Source organism: Sinocyclocheilus grahami, unplaced genomic scaffold (genome assembly GCF_001515645.1).
Source record: "Sinocyclocheilus grahami isolate Dianchi unplaced genomic scaffold, SAMN03320097.WGS_v1.1 scaffold76.1, whole genome shotgun sequence".
NCBI classification, from domain to species: Eukaryota; Metazoa; Chordata; class Actinopteri; order Cypriniformes; family Cyprinidae; genus Sinocyclocheilus; species Sinocyclocheilus grahami.
In genome coordinates, this window is record NW_015505255.1 from 2,099,565 (window position 1) to 2,120,232 (window position 20,668).

A 20,668-nucleotide genomic window follows, 5' to 3' on the forward strand; every position below is an offset into this window, starting at 1 on the left:
TTTGATTTCATGGTACCATTATATTAATGCTCAGAATGTCTCACTCGTAGACTACAGACCTCTCTCTGAGGAGACAGAGAGGGGTGATTCCACGCTCATTTATTAATGAGATGCCCACCCATCCAGCGCAATTTGCAGGCCAGCCAGCGCCTAAGGGGGCAAAAGTATTCATAGTGGAACTGCTGGAATTCGGTCGTCTTTGCATGATATTAGGAAGTACAAGGCTTTGGCTATGTAGATAATAGTCATTTCATTTTGATTTCATGGTACAATTATATTAATGCTCAGAATGTCTCACTCGTAGACTACAGACCTCTCTCTGAGGAGACAGAGAGGGGTGATTCCACGCTCATTTATTAATGAGATGCCCACCCATCCAGCGCAATTTGCAGGCCAGCCAGCGCCTAAGGGGGCAAAAGTATTCATAGTGGAACTGCTGGAATTCGGGTGTCCTTCGGATGTCCCTAAGAAAGGCCAAGTCCAGCTCAGACTCTGTTAGCACAATAAGAAGTAGAAGGAGGGCAAAGAGCAGAGCCAGGGTCACTAAGAAAAGACGTGCTAAACTACTGATGAACTGATTCACCCCTTCTTCTGGGCCATGTTGGGTTGGCCTAGTCTTCTCCAGTTGAGAACGTTTCCCTTTGGGTTTAACGCCCTGTGGCCTTGCCTGGTTTTGAGTACACAGTTCTGTTCCTCCTTCCTCTTGATTACTGCGGGGGCCGTTTGTGTGGCGAACCTGAGCCAGGTCTGAGGGGTCGTTGGACACCGGTGTGGGAAGCACACTGTCAGAGGGACTGTAAGAGTCCTCGGAAAATTCAGCTGTTCCGTGTCCTCCCTCGGCTCCATTTCTGTAGGAGCGTAGGAATGAGTTCCCATTGGAGACCGATCGGACTGGCGTGGAATGGCCACTGTCACGCAAGGACTCCAGACCTGAAATACAGTGAGGATGTTCAGTGGTTGTGTTTCATGTTGATGTGCTTTCAGGTTTCTGTGCCATTCATAATTTGAATCGAGGTAGCAAACATGCAGAACTACAATTATACATTTGATGTAAGAAACTGCATTCATTGTCATTTTTAGCTAGAAAATGGCTTTGACAAGAATGAAGTCTTGACAAAATGTTGTCTAAAAGTAAAAGAGTTGATAATTTTAATGGTCTTAAATGAACCGATTTCAAATAAATGCTGTTCTTTTGAACTTTCTATTTTTCAGTAAATCCTGAAAATATATCACGGTTTCAACAAAAATGTAAATCTTTATGTATTTATTTATTTGTTTGTTTATTTATTTATTTATTTTTAATTTATTCTTTTTTTAATTTATCCCTTTTTTTATGTTTTTTTTTAACTTTTCCTTTCTCTTTTTTTCTTCCTTTTTCTTTCTTTCTTTCTCTCTTTCTCTTTCTTTCTTTCTCTCTTTCTTTTTCTTTCACTCTTTCTTTCTCTCTCTCTTTCATTCTTTCTTTGAGCAACAAATCAGCATACTGTATTAAATCAGAAGACTGAGTATTTCCTTCTCAGGAATACATTACATTTTAAAATACAGAAAACAGTTATTTTGAATAGTAATAATTTTTCAGAATATTACTGGATTTTTGATCAAATAAATGCAGCCTTGGTTAGCAATATTGACCAGGATGGAGGAACACTTAATTTGTAGGCTTCTTATAGCCTACGCCATCTTTATGTAGAGCAACAAATTCATTTTTTCAGATCCTCAGAGAGTTCTTTGCCATGAGGTGCCATGTTGAACTTCCAGTGACCAGTATGAGAGAGTGAGAGCGATAACACCAAATTTAACACACCTGCTCCCCATTCACACCTGAGACCTTGTAACACTAATGAGTCACATGACACCGGGGAGAGAAAATGGCTAATTGGGCACAATTTGGACATTTTCACTTAGGGGTGTACTCACTTTTGTGGCCAGCGGTTTAGACATTAATGGCTGTGTGTTGAGTTATTTTGAGGAGACAGCAAATTTACACTGTTATACAAGCTGTACACTCACTACTTTACATTGTAGCAAAGTGTCATTTCTTCAGCGTTGTCACATGAAAATATATAATAAAATATTTACAAAAATGTAAGGGGTGTACTCACTTCTGTGAGATACTGTAATTGATATGCCCAACTTGCAGAAAGTTTCAGAAGGTTTGCTGAGCTAGACGCAAGAAAAGTAATTAATACTACCCAGAGTCAAATGTCCCAACCAAATTTAGCTGAAAAATAACCAAATAGCAGCTTGCAAAGTCCAACAAATTGGTTAAACATTGTTGCAACAAGTTCTCATGTATTTAATAACAGCAACCCTTGTGACATCAATGATACATTGTATATTAACATTTATTCACAAGCAATAAAGCAAGAAAATGTTATTGCGAAAGGAGAAATAAAAAATTGTATATGTACTGATGAATTTAACTATGATGTAAATATAATAAGTGTACAGTGGTTACGGAAAGTATTCAGACCCCCTTAAATCTTTAAGAGTGAAAAATTTAAGGGGGTCTGAATACTTTCCGTACCCACTGTATATATAGATCTAATTAACCACAAGACAACACAGGAAAATATAGCTCCACCCACGATCCATAAAAGCTACACACAATCCATGCTAACAATGGTCACAATCCACTATATATGTGCACATTCAAATGCAGTCACACTAAAATAAGTTGAACGACCAGCTGTTACAAACGACCAGGAACTTTACCTCCAGTGCTGGTGGGTTGAACACCAAGTCTAGATGAAGCGCCAGAGGAAGTGGAGGAGCTGGGCAAGGACGGGAACAGAGGCATAGCCCCCAGAGCTTTCCCTAATAGCCTAGGTCCCATCGTCAACACCCGTACCTTCACATCGCGGTAACAGTGGTTGATCATTCGCAGGTGAACGTTCACCTTTGTCTTAATCCGTATGAGACACTTCACCATGGTTTCAGAAAGTAGTTGCTAACGTGTGTGATGTTCTCAGCCCTGCGTAAGTGCATCACCACTAGACCCTTTGCCTCCCTCTATCCTCCTGAACAAAAACGACATAACACAATGTTGTGTGTGTGTTTGTAAAAGTGAGTGTGAGAAAGCGAGAACACCTTAAAGCCCTAAAGCTCCGTGAGTCCCTGTATGCCCAAAAGCCCAGCTGCCCTGCACCAACCCCCTCAAACCCATTATGGGCTGTAACAAAGGAGCACATGCACAACACACACTCATTCTGACACAAACCACATGACATACATGGACAGGCTCTCTATTTATAGACTGTGTAATAATAGCACTGTTGATTCTTATAGTCGGACAAGTTTGTCAGTCCTCATTGTCTCTGTATTTTCTTGTGTATGACACAAATTGTCAGCCCACATGTAGGGCATGTGAAGCCTTGTATTTTCTGTCAGCATTTACTTTGTACTTTAATATAGCAAATGATTGTGAATAAACCGGTACATGTTATTGCAAGCACTTTGTGTCTGCTGTACTTTAGAAGTAGACTTTCTGTACAGAGCATGTACTAGAATAAAACTAACTTCAAACTCAAAATATAAAACACTTATACAGTACCCTCACACGCAAACACAACCATGATGGCAGTTGGCAGTGTCAGTAAAGTGACTGGAACAGGTGAACGTCTGGTCACATTGTGCACAATGAGTGCAGCTCTCGTGTTACACAGAGCAATAGAGAGAGATGGAGTGTAGTGTATCCTATCCCTGTCTAGAGCACTCTTGTTAAGTGTAATCTTTGGGGTCAGTAAGATTTTTTTAAAGAAATTAATATTTTTATTCAGCAAGGACAAATTAAATGGATCAAAAAAAGAAATCAGAAATTGCTTTCTACTTAAATATTAAACAGCACTGTTTTCGCCATTTATAATAAGAAAATTTCTTGAGCTGCAAATCAGCATAGAATGATTTCTAAAAGATCATGGGACACTAAATACTGCAGGAATAAACTGCATTTCAATTTCAATGTTAAAAAAAGTAAAGAGTTATTTGAAATTGTAATAACATTTCACAGTATTACCATGTTTGCTGGTTTTTTATCAAATAAATAAGAGCATAAGAGATTTCTTTCAAGAATATAAAGAAATCTAAGCAACCCCAAACTTTTCAACAGTAGTCTATGTGTTTTTTAACAAATTGTGTGTTTGATAAATGATATATTTAAAAAATAAAAAAAAATAAAAAATAAAACACTTCACCCTGAATTGCAATTTCAAAACTGCATTGTAAATTATTATTATTTATTTTTTTATCTATTATTAAAATATTGGCAACAAGGGTCGGGCATTAAAAACCTACTGCAAGTTATATTCCAGTAAGGACACAATAATGAATCCAAGTGGAAAGATAAAACAACCCAAAAATCTATGGAATGTTTTTATTATATATATATAGTCACCCCATGAGAGGGAAAAAAACGTTATTCCACAAGATGGCAGCATTTCAGTGCCTATGGACTAACATCTTTTGCCTTTAGTTGCATTGAATTCCGAAGACACAGAATGCACTAACTTTGTTTTTCTAGTCACAAATCTGCTTGCTACCTCCATTCGAATTCAATTTAGTTTTTGTTCTTAGAAAGGAGCAGTATATGCTAAAGTTGTGTGCACAGGTTTGACTACAGGCTACTTGTGAGGTCCAACAGTCCTCACTATTCAAAAATGTCCTCACTAACCCAGGTGAAAAAAAGTGCTCTTCCATTATATACTTTAAGTGCTCTATTTTCACGCACTATTTTTGTACTTAATATACAAAAAATATTCTAAATATAATAAATATAAATACTAAATATTCTTTAGTACTTCTTAAGATCATCTAAGTGTACTCAACTATGCTATTTTGGGACACCATGAATATGAACTAAAATGCACTTTTAACATACCATTTCTCTGTTTTTAAAAAAATGTATTTATTTACCCCTTGTAGTACACTTGAACCATCTTTCATACACTAGTACGCTCAAGTGTACAAGTGGTGACTAAATACATTTTTAAATACAAAGAGAGTATGTTAAAAGCACATTTTAGTTCATATTCATGGTGTCCGAAAATAGCACAGTTGAGTACACTTAGATGATCTTAAGTTTATCTTAAGAAGTACTAAAGAATCATTTTTAGTATATCAAGTACAAAATTAGTGCGCAAAAATAGAGCACTTTACAGTTTTTCTCGATTCCTAACACACTATAACTGATTCATTTGGTCCAATTTTCCCAACCATTCATACAGTTCTCGAAACAAAGACACGTTTCTCAAAACTTTTAACGCATTTCACCTGTTTGCACACACGTTCCAATTTGCTCAGTGTTTTCTACAAAACTCTACACAAAAACGCCATCATTTTGCACAGGTTTAACCATGTTCTCATTCAGAAAACACAAACACACAATATAATTAACTCAAGCATAAAAAATGAACTCAAACAGCGCACATTTATCCATGTGTGAACATTAAGCAGCAAAACTGATGACACACCAGTCAGAATCTTAGGATGATATAAAAAGGAGCACAAGTGATTATGAGTTTTAGAAAATGAATCCTGGTAGTGGGAAACAAAGAGGAATAGGAGGGGAAATAAAAATGAAGGGGATGAGGTCTAAGGATATTTGTTCCTGATGAAATACAAAGCACTATAGTTGACCATGTCTTCTGCATGGACTGACCAGGGGGAAGTTGGCCTACAGGCTCATCTACAAGGTTTCAATACTACTTACACATACAATATAATTACAGTACATAGCAGCAGTACTTCAGATGAGAGAACTTTCATTATTCTATGTACAGTAAATACTGTAGTACATGTTATACACCCTCAAACTCCTTACTGTTGAATCGATTTGTAGCCAAGTATGTACTGTATTTGTGCAGAACTGTCTAGGGGAGGCAGAGAAGTCTTTTGTCAGAAGACATGGAAACTGCTATAACAAATAAGGATACTACCAATATTGTAATGCAAATTGGCAGAGGATGCTGAATGAATGAATGAATTTAATTATGTATTTATTCATTTATTTATTCATTCATTATTTATTTATTTCTGTAAAGTAACTGACAGTATATTACAATGTGTGTTTACTGTATATTCAGTTGTTTGGTCTTTGAACTTTTCTCGTAGTGCTTTTCATTTACTGTAAGATCTCTTTACGGTAGTGTAATGACAGTAAACGTTTCTTAAAGTTTATTGCTGAATTTTACTGTATCTGCACCCCTCTATTTATGTTGTATACTGTAACAGTCATTGACTAGCAAAAGGATTCCTATTTCCCAAAAGGAGGTTTTTGTAACAGTGTTTTGAATTGATCTCACTAGTGTTCTCTAGGCCGTGAAGTAGTGTGTGTATTTGACAGGTTTGTGTATCATCTGAGGCCATAGTTTGAGTCTGACAAAAGAGAACATGTTTTTGACTAAACTATTTGATTTGCACAAGTTGGTGTGTAGTTTTGAGATTGTGTTTATAGTTGTGAGAAAATTGTAAATTGTTTCATGAATTGTGTGTTAGCAATCGAGAAAAACTGTAAGTATATTATGAAAGAGTACGTTTTTTTCACCTGGGAATATAGTGAAACCAGTTGAACACCACTACTGAGCCAGACCTTAATAGTTAAAAATGTGTATGAATCAGCCAAATCAAGTTTATATTTAAAACTGTTGTTTAGAGCATGTTTCTGAGAGGGATATGTTTATGGTTAGGGGTCGAGTTAGAGAAAAAACAAGACACATAGGCTTACCCTCCATGATGGAAATGTGGACTGCTCTTCTTCGTGTTCGGGGAATGCTACTCTGTCGTGGGCCATGAGTGATGGAAGGACAACTCCTACTGGGGACCAGCCCAGCCCTGAACACACAAAAAGATGTGATATATCAATAGACGTACTGTCAGGTATATTAAACCTTTCAAGGAAACATTGGGGGGACTCACCTGTGGATCTCTGGAGGCTCTCGTCTGATTTTGGCACTCTGTTCCATCACTTCCTTGGCCACTTTACCACTTTAAGATAAATTATGTAACCAAAATATGAGCGACGCTTTCAGCTAATCCATTAATTAACATATATTCAAAACACAGGCCTAATTAAGCAGAGCTGACGAACCCATGGGGTTCACTTAATAACCACCAAAGCAGATAATCCTCACCTATATCTAAAGCGGCTCCCTTTGAAGAAAAGATTACTACTGGATACAGTGCGAACTTGACTTGATTTCTCAAACCTGTAAGAAATAAAGAAAACAACATTATTCAATTTTTTATTCTGTGATTCTAGAAGATTCAAGATTTTGATTTGTAATGTGCTTCAATAAAAATACTAGTTTTTGAGGGAGAACAATATGATTTCAGTTTACATATTGATGTGTGTGTGTGTGTGTGTGCTCGTGCGTGTGTGTTTTGAGCATTTGAATTAAGTAAAAAAAAAATTATATACTGAACTTTATGTAATACCGTAGACCCTTGGACGTTTGCTGAGGACAATTACAAAAGTCATTTACACACACACACACACAAAGTGAATTGGTCCAATTTGAAAAAGTAAGACTGATTACCTCTTGGTTAATTGATAGTTGGCCAAACTAGTTCTTATAAGTCTTAACAGTGGCTTTGTTTATGCAAATTTATGTGAATGTTTGAGCTTAATTTTAACCTGATATGTCAAATCATGTGAACTTACTGGTAGAAAGCTTGGTTTTCAACCCCACACTTCCATAGATGCTTGCAGGCCTCAGGTGTTGGAGCAAAGTAAGTCAAGATGATCTTCTGATCCTTAGTAAAGGTCACAGGAGGTCAGCAGAGGTCAAGTGTTATTATTTACTTTTTACTCTTTGTGCTTCTGCATTATCTGGGGCTGCCTTGATTTCACTCACCTCTTGATGAGTTGCATATATATGAAATGTCTTTCCTTCGAACTTCAGTTTGGTCACTTCATTCCTGTACAATATGACAAAACACCTTCATAGTTATTCATAAACACACAGTCATTTGATCTCGACTGCTAAGCAAATTAAAATGATATGAGAGATTCATTTCCCCTCTCTCACCATTTGAGGAAATGAATCCTCCTGTTCCCCTGTAGTACCACAAAGCCAAATGGGGTAAATGCGAGAAATGCAGCATTGCCAGACACATCCTGTGATAAAAAAAATTACTTTCTTTATGAATGTAAAATTTAACAGACTACTTTCAGTTAGGAAACTTCTGTTGCACTTTGAAACGATTTCCTGGATATGGGCAGCTGATAAGTTTTGCTCCTGACCTTGCTTGGGTGTGGATCAACCCCATATGTTTCAAAAGTCTGAGCTTTCTTTAAGAAGTTCAGCTCAGCTGTCTCAGGACTCAGGCCTCTGTAGGAAATTAACAGACTAGTTAATTTTCTGCATTTGTTCTAGCAGATAAATTTCCTAAATTACATTTAATCTCTCCCATCACAAACCTAACGTCCCTTTAAAAAGAGTGACATACTGCATGTGACAAGCTAATTGAATGTAAGCTTACATCAGCTCGGATTTGTGGATCTCAGCAATGCGGCGCTCCAGGCGCTCAGAATGCTTGGGAAAAAAATGAAACTTAGAGCTGTAACCTTCCGGATGCTTCCCCGGGTCATAATCTCCAATCTCAGCTAAAAAATATGAGAGAGAATGAAACTGAACCAGTGTCATCTTGAGAGTCTTGTCTTACAGTAACGTCAATCATATATCACAAAGCTCTTGAGATGCCATAATTCAACAAATACTGTAAAAAATGGCTGCTGTGACTGTGATTTGCTGTTACCCTGCAGAATAAATGCGGCCAACGTAGCAGCATCTGAACTTTTGCACAGGAGTCGGCCATGATACAAATCTCTTTTAATCTGTAGGAAGACCAGGTATCTGAAAACAATGCAGAGGATCTTTTAAACCATCACTGCACTCATCATAAATACTTTGTATAAGTTTTGATAAGAATTGTATAAGTTTCTGTAACATGTACAGTATAATATTCCATATTCCAGTTCCATATGGTTCTTTCTGATTATGTATTGCTAAATATATACATATTAAACTAAATATATACATTTTGAACAAAAATAGACTGCATGTTATTAATGAGCTGTACCTAGTGATCTCTTCTTTAAGAGCTGCAGGGTCCGGAGGATAGAATTTAACACGCAAACACATAGTGTAGGGTGGCTGGGCTAGGACATAAAACATTTACATAGATATAATTAAGCAGTCAGTATAATCTTTTGGCATTTCCGAGGGATATCAATGAGGGATATGAATGCAGTGATTGTTCTTTTCACAACATGTATAAAAAGAATGTAGCTGGGATTTTCCACACACAATATGACTTACATCTCATTTGTTTGGTAATTGCCTTGCTGCACTCCAGCCAATGCTGAAACAACAAAATCAAAACGAGATTATGTCTATAATGCAGATAGAGATTCCAGTTTAACACATTGTTATGACCAGTATTGTCAACTGATGACTGTTCACCACATTACATATCTATTGCATCACACCTTGCAGCTCTTCATCTGAATAAGCATGTGATCACTGGGTGTCCTGCTTCACGCTCATGCACAAACATTAACATTGATACATTCATCAGGCATGGTTAATTGCAGGTCAGAGCTACAGTATGTATTAGCATGAACCTTATCAGGGTAGATAGTACCATAATTTAATTTGATGTGACGGAGAGCAGGCTGTGATGAATATACAGTCTGATCATTTGTATTTTCTGAAAGTCTGCTTTTTCACAGTCATAGTTGTGTTTATATTTTCAATGCTACATTGGCTGAATAATCCACAAGTGTTGTACCTTACTAACAACTCATATCTATTATACTATATGAACTCACCCGTTGCTTGTCTGGGTCCACAAATCTGATGCCAAAGTAGTCTTTCTCAAGCAGGTTTAGATGCTGACAGACCTGCTCAAACAGCCATTGCCCTTTTGCATCCCTCTGGAACAGAGAGACACAGGAATCAACGTGACAATGCTGGGACACCGTCCTTGGGATCATATCGGATCATTTCTATTCACAATGCCTCAGGCCTACAGTATATTTAACATTACTCTACTTTCTTACCTGACATTCCATTTAGTGCAGGTTTAGCTCTACAGTGTACTATTTCTAAACTGTGTAATGTTTGGAAACAGGAATTTTAGCTCTTGAATAAAAATCCATTACTCCCCTTTCTTTTACATGGGATGGCTTTAATGATACCCAAATGTAACATGATGTCTAACCTCTTATATTTTATATTGTAGGCAGGGTAAACAGCAGATATACAGCACTGAATCTGACAACACAGCATAAAAAGGAGTTACAGAAAATCCCTGTTCTCCCCCATTTCACACTTAATTCCACACTTTAATTTTACCAGTACCCTTAATGTTACCAATATTCTGTTTTATAAAGCTTTTTTGCCTGATGTGAACAGCATCAGATAGCAGGGTCACTGAATCCAACAAAGCATTAGAAGTTAGCAAAATCAGTTTCCCCCCCCCCCCTTATTTCACACAGATTAGCTTAAAATGTTACCCAAATTCTTGCTAACCTGCTGTATTTTATATCACATTTTGGTCTGTTGTGAACAGCTTTATTGTAGGGTCACTAAGTTGAAAAACAGCCAATTACAGTTTTTTTGCTGTCCAAATCCACACACTCCTTATTTTTTAATCCCAATTTAACCAAATCAGTCTCACTAGCCCTGCTGTTTTGATTCTCTAAGCAATATGACATCACATTGCTTAGGCCCCGCCCACGTCTTTTGACTGACAGCCCTGTATTGCCATAGTTTCCACCCTCAGCAAGTTGTCTTTGGTTGTACGCTGTACTCCATTTTCTCTGCGCTCGAGCAGCTGTAATGTCAACAATGTCTCGTTCTACCGGCTCGACAGTTTATTGCTGTAGGTATGCAAAGCAGAGATGTATGTTAGCTCTCTGCTGAAGACGGGGCGGGAATATGCAGCTCATTTGCATTTAAAGTGATACACACCAAAACAGCTATTTTTTTAAACACGACCCAAAAATGACATATTCTAGATGTTATAATAAATGATCTGTGGGGTATTTTGAGCTGAAACTTAACAGACACATTCTGGGGACACCCAAGACCAATATTACATCTTGTAAAAAGGGGCATAATAGGTGCCCTTTAAGTTTATATTGTAAGCTCCTGCACTCAGATTCAAGTAGCTACGTAGCTTTTTTTCGGTAATGTCGAAAAGAAAGACTTTTAGAACAGCAGCAAAAATTTTAAAGTATATAAAAAGTGACTGGACTAAAACAAATCCTTTAATTGAAACTTGTGCTCTGCTGTTCCAAGAAACATTATGAAACTTTTCACTGCATACTTTTGCCGCACAGACCTTTTATGTCCTATATCTGTGTCGTATTTAAGCCCCGTTCACACCAAGAACGATAACTATAAAGATAACGATATTAGCGTCCACACCAGCGAACAATATCGTCTGTTTATTCTAAGCGCACGCGCGTCTGCCGCTTTAAATTCTTGAGCTCGTTACAGCAGGATGGATTCTGATTGGCTGTCAGTGTTTTATCGTTCATCAGCTGGAAAAAAATCGTTTTGAAAGTGATCACAACGATATCGTTCCTCTGTATCGTTATCGTTATAGTTGTGGTATGAACTATGCTATTCTTTAATATTGAGAACGATTTTTAGAACTATATCTTTATCGTTATCTTTATAGTTATTGTGCTTGGTGTGAACGGGCCTTTATGTATGATAATCAGCACAGCTCTCAGTGGGCAGGACAGTTTGAAATTATTACTAAAGTAACATGGATGGATGAGAAAGTAAAAAGCGGGATGTGCTTAATATTAAAAAGAAATATTAAAGCGTAATCCACCTTTTTCTTCAACGCGGAAGTAAGCCTATGGGTGAGACTTCCGGTTCATTAGCCGCTATAGGTAAATAACGAGGAGAATAACAACGTGCAGTAAACGGTAAAACTGTTTGCACTACAAACCAGTGTGTTCATAATTTCTGATAATACAATAAAATAATATGATAAGACACACCAACTTTCAATATCAAGCAGCAAAACGAACTGTTTTGTTCAGCTAAAAATAGCTGGACGGAGTGGACGCAGATGAAACCGGAAGCCATACCCATATATTTTCCAAATATATGAGGCCCATTTTTACGACAAGAAAAAGGTGTATAGGACAGGATGCTTTATGTACTCGCGCTCCTATAGTGGAACATCCCATAAAAGCCTTTGTCTTCTGTTGCACACCGAACGATTATATACAAACAGACAGTCTCAGAGATGTCACAATTATTAAACACGTTCTAAGTATTCGCCCATTCAGTCTCATATATCAGTTGCATTCTTTCTCAAGCTCAGTGTCTTTAACTTCAGTACGTAAAGGTAAGTTCAATACTGATGTGTCGAGCTTCATTTGCTGAGTCTGTGCTTAGGACTTCACGGGTTGCGTACGCTAAAGGCAATTCCCGCGAAGGACTTGACGTGTCTGCTGCTTCAGTTGTGCCGCGAAGCACCTGGTTTACTCATGCACACCCTGGGGTGAGACAGAGTGTAAGGCTGGCGCTGAGGAACCCCAGCAAACACGTGAAGCCGGGCCCCTCCACAACGTACAGAATTGGGTGGGGGGAAGGAAGCATTTAGTTTTCATGGGGGCCACACTTTTTATATCTGAGACATTCACCAAAACAATAACAACCTATATTATAACTGAAATAGACCAAGTTCTATATTAAAACAGATCACCAATATGTTAAACCTAGAACAATTTAGATAAATTACACAAAAACCCATTTGCACTATGCCTACACACTTCGTAAACCAGGCCCGGTGTTCTGTCGATTTGTGCTACCTGTCAGATTTTGCTACCTCTCATTAAAACAGTAGGTAGTACAATTCGCCAACGAAAAATGCTACCTATCAGATTACGTTTTATTAATGTCTACACCTACCCCTACAGTAATGCAAATACAATAATTATGTGTTGTTCAGCGTGAGAAAAATGATGTAATATGATGTAAATGAGAATCATCATGTGACAGAAATATAACAGCAAGCATGCCTTGGTGAGTAGTCACATAAACACAGACGATGTAAGCACTGTTTGTTAGCACTGTGCGTTGTTCTTCACTCATTGACTCACTCAAATACACACACACAACTCTGAAGAGGATGCTTCTCATATTGCAACTTATTTATTGGTCAAAAAAGGTTCCCAACCCCTGGGTTACCGAAATCTGTCACCCCTCTCTATTTCAAACACAGTGTAATATAAACTGTCTAACCTGCCTAACAGAAACCTAAGGGGGGCAGACTTCGATATAACACCAAATGTTCACCAGTCACTGGGATTAGTGGCAGTCCATGAGGTAATTATCAGTGAGGCTGATAAGTAAATCAATATTGATTAAATCAAAAGACTGCAGGTTAATTTTTATAATTTTTGCTTTTGGTTAGGCTATGTGACCATGCACAGATAATCCCGACCTGACATCTACTCACCTATCTGAAGATGAACTCCATCCTCCATTCCTTCATTACTGCAGATTTATATATGACCCTGTATATATTCATATATTCAAGACCCATTTATAAAAAAGAATGTTAGAAATGTGTAAAATGTACCTTGTAGACACTGTATCTTTTTTAGTGTGCTGTAAGATGCAAACCTGAAGAGAAAAATAAAATATAATAGAAACTATCATTAATCAAATGATTACAGACTAAGCAGTATAAAACAGAAATGTCAAATTCTTAAATGCTATTATATCTATTACTTTATTATAAGTATCTGGTTTTATTGATTATTTATTTTAAAATTCATATTACATTTTTTTTTACCATTTTACCAAATAAGGTACATTTTAATTTGCATATTTATGTACCATTTGCCACATTTTTCTTGGCACACTTTGGACCCCTTAGTACCAGTTGAGCATATTTATATTTATGTTTAAATATACTTTTAATATTTTGTATATAATTGTTATATTCAGGTTAATTTGATCTTGTGATCGCAATCTTGCTGTTAGTGGAATTGCTGAATGAGGTGTTTTGTTACAGAGGTGAACACTCTGATACATCAAGCCCAGGTGGTGGCAATAATTACAGTGGCAGTCAGAGTACAATTAAAGAGAGAGGGTGTGGTCTGACTTCTGTTTTAGTTCCAACATTATGTCTCTTGCTCCAGAGAGAGCTTAATATTTCAGAATCTCTCTGGAGACATCAGAGCTCAATCAAATATTAACATTCACACAGCACTTTGAAGGCATCTTAGAAAGCTTTAAAGCTGTGTGATAGAGGAAAGTCAGATTTTAAAATAATTATTGTCTGCAAAAAGCAGTTCAGGAAAGTGAAGGATCAGGGTCACAACAACAGCTGCTTTCAGGATTCTAAACAGACAGATGTGAACTAGCAGACTGGCTTATACGACATCATAAGCACTAATGTGGAGTATTTGCCCAGTGGTGTGAAAAACAGCCGGAGATTTTATACACAGCAACAGGAAAATGAGACAAGTATTTTGTTTATTTTTTATAAGTGTGCTCATGATTGGATGGGAGGCAGAGTTCATGCCAGAAACTACAAGCAATGTCTGACACTAGTCATCTCAGTTTGTTCTCAGATCTCTATTCACTCTTTTTAGATATTCAAATCAGCTCCATATCTGCATCACAAACAATATTAATAAATTATGCCTTTCAAGTCATAATAAAGGAAACCTAGAGAGATGTAAAGGTGTGTGTGTGCGTGTTTGTGTGTGTGCGTGTGTGCGCGCGTGTGTGCTCGTGCGTGAGAGAGAGAGAACGAGAGAGGGATATAAATGGTTTATATGGTTCTCTTGGTAAAAAGCAGTGTCTGACTATTGCCTGCTTGCCTGACAAATAAATAGTGTAAGGAGATGACTATGTTCTGGTAGCACTTTACAATAAGGTTCATTAGTTAAACATTAGTTAATGTATAAACTAACATGAACTAACCATGAGCAATACATTTGTTACTGTATTTACTAATCTTCACTAACGTTAGTTAATATAAATACAGATGTTCATTGTTAGTTCATGTTAGTTCACAGTGCATTAACTAATGTTAACAAGATTTTAATAATGTGTTAGTAAATGTTGAAATTAACATTAACAAAGATTAATAAATGCTGTATACGTGCAGTTCATTATTAGTTCATGTTAACTAATGTAGTTAACTAATGAACCTTATTGTAAAGTGTTACTTATGTTCTTAATGAAAACTTTCTGTCACTCTTGCTCACATACACTCTTTAAATACTTTAGATGCAAAACCCCAAACCTTCCACATCATGATTTAGACAGCTCCAGTGGAGCATGTATCAAAACCCTGCAAGTATGCCATATGGCCAATATTTACTCCGAAACATATATCCCCTAATTTCCCAGGCAGGTTAATATCAAACGATCAGTTTTAATTCTCCCAAATACTAGTAACCTTAAACAGAAATCTGTTTGGTCCTAAAATGTAAGTGCTGCTACAGGTCTTGTTCCTTGCTGTGCATTTTTATGCTAATATGATATAATCCAGCATTTTTTTAATTTAAAGTGTTATTCACCCAAAATTTAAAATTCTGTTATCATTTACTCACAAGTTGTTCCAAGCCTGTATGAGAATCATATTTGGGGTTCAACAGAAAAAAGCAATTCACATAGATTTGAATCAAATTGAGGGTGAGTAAATAATGACAGAATTTTCAATTTTGGGTGAATTATTCCTTTAATAACCTGTCGTCACTATATGCATTTATTTTTATAAAAGAAAGCAACAGCAACATCCATTTTTGTCCACAGCAGAAAGAAAGCCAAATGGGGAATGATACAAGGGTAAGTAAATAATGGTAAATTGAAAAATGTATTTCAAAAAATGCACAACTATACTCAGTCATATCAGTAGTTTGAATAAAATATGTTATTTTACGGAAGCAGAACACCTCAGGTGGGCCAAATGTTTCTACAGTGTATTGGTAACAGTCCAATGCAACTGTCATGTTGGCCAGTGCCTCTTTAAATACAATCAAATATTAAATTATTCATACAAACAAAGATTCCATTGCTTTGAAGTAAAATCCCATGAAAATTATTTGGTTAGGCTGTAAGCAACTTCTATGATGCTTTCACAGAATGACTTGTCCTGTTGTATTTAATCAAATTTTCCATCAAAGTGTAAATTCACCCTGACCTGGTTTATCAAATCATCTTATCTGTTAGTTGCATATGGCCTGCAGATTATCTTACAGGCAGCATTTGAGCAGGAGCAAAATAGTGCCAACAATTGGATATGCAGCTGAAGACCTGAGCAAACCAACAAAGTCTTTATATATATATATATATATAAAACAAGTGAGATATAAAGTCATCCTTTCACATTTCAACATACTGGCAAGCACACTAAATTGTGGGGGACAAAAGGCCCAGATTATCTAATTCTTGGTTTGTTGTTTGTCTTGTAACATTAGCTCAAGACAGGAACAAAGTCAGAAAGACATGCACTGTCACTGCTGCAGGGAGTGTGAGAAGAGGACTTGGAAAATGAAAGTAGGCACGCGAACAATACTTTTACATTGTCTGACAGTCAGAGATTTAAATTTGCATGACTTCATGCTGGCGCCTTTATATTGGAACCATGCAAGACAATATAATAAGTAGCTGAATTTAATCTACATTTATGTATTTGGCCGATTTTAGGTAAACATTTGATTAGTTCATGTATGTCCTGGGAACTGAACCCATGACCTTGGTGTTGCTCCATCTCTAATGTTTGAGCAATGGGAATTTGCATTGAATACATTAACATAAACCAAAATAAAAAAGGGGGGGGGGCTTTTTTTAATCTTTCGATATATTCTGCACATTATGACATCTAGCCACTATGACACTAATTTTATACATTTTATCATGAACAGAATGAAATCTGCCACACTTTTTTCTCTCATTTTCTCTATTGTTTTGGTCATGTGTTGATTAAGAATGACTGACTGAGGAGTTTGATTCAAAGAGGCAGAGGAACTAGCCATCCCCCACGGTCATTTTACAAATTACACAGAAGGTGATTTTTTAATAGCCTTCCATTTCAATTATTAATCCTCAGGACAATAACTACTGGAGTACTATGGAAAGTCTAAGAGAAGTTATGTGCACTTCATTGATAACGGTCTGCTTTTGTGTTGTGAATGAGAACAAAGGTCTGCTGATATCTGGCTTGTCCTTGATAGGCAAGAGTTGAGGATTCTTTTCAATTCAAAAGTGAGAGATAAAGAATGATACAAGGCCTACAATAAATAACCCTTCCTCCAATCACTCATAAATGCACAGATTGTATAAAGCACAATCTTTGTGTGGCACAAGCCTCATTACATCACAGCTTTTCTCTCCACCCCAGCTGTGAGATATGAAGGAAAAGGAAGCAATTAGACTCTGCAAACCAAGTAAGATGTGCCTACCTCGAGGACATGCCCTCAACAACTGCTACTTTTTTATATGAAGTTAATTATTATTCTGAAATGCTAATTAGAACAATGCAGCCCAGATAAGATAAATCAACAATGTTACAGTGGACAAATTGACGAGGGTTATGTAATATTTTATTATCTGAATAGTTGGCATCTTACGTTTGACAGGCGTGTAGTATGTGTGGCCCAACAATAAGCAGTGAAATCTACCTGAGAGGCAATCGCTGACCTACACAAAGGTGAGCTCTGCAATGAAGGTATATGTGTGAGTGTCTCAGATATCTGGTCTCTAGATGTGTTGCCTGCCAGGAGCCAAACACCGTCAGCAGTCTCTCAAAACAGAGAGGCCATATTTCACTAATAAGCATTTCATCACTAACCAAACTCCACTGTCCTGATCAATCAATTACAGAGGACGATCCCAAGTGGGACACGGTAAGGAAAGAACAGGAGAAGACTATCTCTATATACATCCACCATGTTCGAATGAATCCTGTGTTGGAGACGGGTATGTGCGCTCATATCCTGTCTGACGAGAGCAGGAGCAGCTGGGAACTGATGATGGAATCGGCCTGTTGCCATGGAGACCACAGCATCACACAGAATTCCAAGGACAATGGAATGTCACAATCTAAGGTTGATATTCCCAGACACAAGACAGACATGACCTCACACAACTAGTGGCATCAGTGCAGACCATCACCAATGCACTCTTCCAAGAGTTAATGCTTCATGTTGTGAAACTCTATGTGTAAATTACTTACACAGAACACTTACGAAATTTCAAACCAGTGATCTTCTTGTCTTAGAAGAATTTTTTTTATATTGTTCCAGTTGTCAAGAATTCTGCCTCAACTAAGCTTTGAATATCCTCACAAAATCCAGTAACTCGCTGATGTAGCCATGATAAACTGTCACACCAAAGTTTTGCTAGTAGTTTGAATGAATGTGGTTTCGGGTTAAAGAAAATGTGGGGATGTTCTGAACATTGTAAATTATACACAAATATTATCTGCTACAGTCTACATTTGTATTTTATGTATGTTGTAGAGATGCAAGGAAGTTGCATTCTAGAAAGGCTGATCCTGTTAATTGTACACTCTAAAAAAATTGCTGGGTTAAATATAACCCAGCGCTGGGTAAAATATGGACAAAGCCAGCTATTGGGTTACTGCCTAGAAGGTTGTAACCCTAGAAGGTTGGGTTAAACATTTAACCCAACTTTTGGTTGAAAACAACCCAATCGCTGGCTTTGTCCATATTTTACCCAGTAAGATAAGATAAGATATTAACTTATTTTTGTCAATATTTAGCCCAAAATGCATGTCAGTTGTGTCTTGTTTAAAATGAACTTCAAAATATCCACATTAACTGAACATTTTATAGATTTTAACTTTTTTTTTGCCAGAGCAGGTACTGCTTCAACACCAGTACACCACAGTATATTGCACATAGACTTCAGCTATTTTTCAGAAACTATTGTTGATCCTGAACATCTGTGAATATTTGGCCCAAGAGGGAACTCATAAATAAAAACATGCCTAACACTGATATAGCACCTGAGACATTTTCATTGCTCATGCTCTTCCTGTTCAAGCTCCACTGTGTGGACAAAAACCAGAACCACTGTTCTTCTTGGCAACTCAGCCAATGGTTTTGCTGTATGTCCCAAACATTCCTTTTAATTGTTCATATAATGAAACAGTAATGTATACTCTTGCAACTCAATACAAGTAATTTATGACATTCTAATTTATGACATTTTACAAATCAATGAATCTTTCATCCACGCTTTTGGGCTGCTTTAGGCAAACAGTAGAAACAAAGCATCTCTGAATGCATAAAGAAATAGTCTGATAATGTGTCTAGAAACATAGCATAATAATGTGGCTTGTAGTATTATCTGTGGCCAAATAAGAAGCACAACAGCTACTGTATCACCATTAGAGTATTGCACGTAGGCTACAACAATCTTTCAGCAGTTGTTATCGTGGATAGTTCGCCCCGAGAGGCAATTTAATGTATAAAACCTTTCCACTAGTGTTTCTTCCCGCTGAATGTGACTCAGGTCTCTCGGGCTGGCGGCAGGCACTGCGTGACAGGTGACCCGCTGCTCTCTAAAGGCAACAGACGGGTCACTGAAACTAGCGCCGATTCCCTCATCGCGTGAGCCAAAGGAAATTTCGTAACACGTTAATTAGCCATTACGCATTGCAGCCCTTGTGCAGTGTCCAGATGCTCGCGGATATTCCCGCTTGAATGCGCAGCATCAGCAGCGCGAGCATTGAGACACGTGTGTCTGTGACGGGGATCACCCGCTCGTGATGATGAAAACATGTTATTACTGACCTGAACCGTACAAGTGTATTCCGAGTCGTCCAGCAGTCGCACCGTACAGTTAAATTCCCTGTCAAGACTCCGGTCGCTCCCACTCATCAGTCGGCTCAACATATTGGCCAGTCAGTACAGACGCATGAGCGTTTAGGACGAGCGCAACATGTCACTCACTGCAGACATGCCAGACAGACCCTTCTCGGTGATCAGAAGCCCCTTTGAGTCATCGCTCCCCATCATTATCCTTTGGACTGGACGGTGCGATCTCCTCTGCCGTTGGTGGTTTTATGCCAACGTTGGAGGTAGTCCAATGCACTGAATAGACTCGGGCACAACAGCCCATCCATATTCATGCATTATTTCTGGGGAGGGCTGAGGCGGAATATATTCATAAACTGGAAGCCAGTGAGAGTCAATGTTCATAACTGTTTAGATGAAGATGGATTTGTCTTCTGGAGAATCATTAACACTTATTTAAAAATCCGAGAAAGAACACTATATGACAGCACACAACGTTAATGAGAAAATAAAAGAGTGTTTCTCTTTCCAACAAAGTATATTTTACATTATTATTGTTATCAACAGTTATGAAGGTCCTGCTTATGCAAAAAAATATATACACATATACATATGCATACAGTGGTGTGAAAAAGTGTTGGCCCCCTTCCCGATTTCTTATTTTTTTGCATGTTTGTCACACTTTAATATTTTAGATCATCAAACTAATTTAAATATTAGTAAAAGATAACACAAGCAAACACAACATGCAGTTTTTAAATTAAGGTTTTTATTATTAAGGGAAAACAAAATAGGCAGTAATCAGGCCTGGGTGTGGATAGAAGAAATTGAACTCAGGTGTGATAAACCACAGTT

At 37.4% G+C, this 20,668-nt stretch overlaps 1 protein-coding gene across 1 annotated transcript; it reads right to left on the minus strand.

Annotated features, from left to right (window-relative positions):
• Positions 1-309: 309 nt before the first annotated feature.
• On the minus strand, positions 310-19,912 carry LOC107586052 (FERM domain-containing protein 5-like). Its single transcript, XM_016273269.1, has 14 exons — positions 19,811-19,912; positions 9,830-9,934; positions 9,318-9,360; positions 9,079-9,157; positions 8,755-8,852; positions 8,479-8,602; positions 8,240-8,327; positions 8,025-8,113; positions 7,851-7,914; positions 7,658-7,749; positions 7,128-7,202; positions 6,913-6,981; positions 6,722-6,828; positions 310-930 (listed from the first exon to the last, which is right to left on the minus strand). The coding sequence occupies exons 1-14, from the start codon at positions 19,910-19,912 to the stop codon at positions 350-352; spliced, it is 1,716 nt and encodes a 571-aa protein (XP_016128755.1). The 3' UTR covers positions 310-349.
• Between the last annotated feature and the right edge of the window lie 756 nt (positions 19,913-20,668).

Bases quoted from the DNA above. Each gene is read 5' to 3' on its own strand.
- LOC107586052 (XM_016273269.1), bottom strand. From the start codon at position 19,912: ATGTTGAGCCGACTGATGAGTGGGAGCGACCGGAGTCTTGACAGGGAA. The intron at 7,915-8,024 runs GTGAGAGAGGGG...CATATTGTACAG, and splicing joins AGGATTCATTTCCTCAAATG to GAATGAAGTGACCAAACTGA. The intron at 6,982-7,127 runs GTGAGGATTATC...TTTATCTTAAAG, and splicing joins GGGAGCCGCTTTAGATATAG to TGGTAAAGTGGCCAAGGAAG.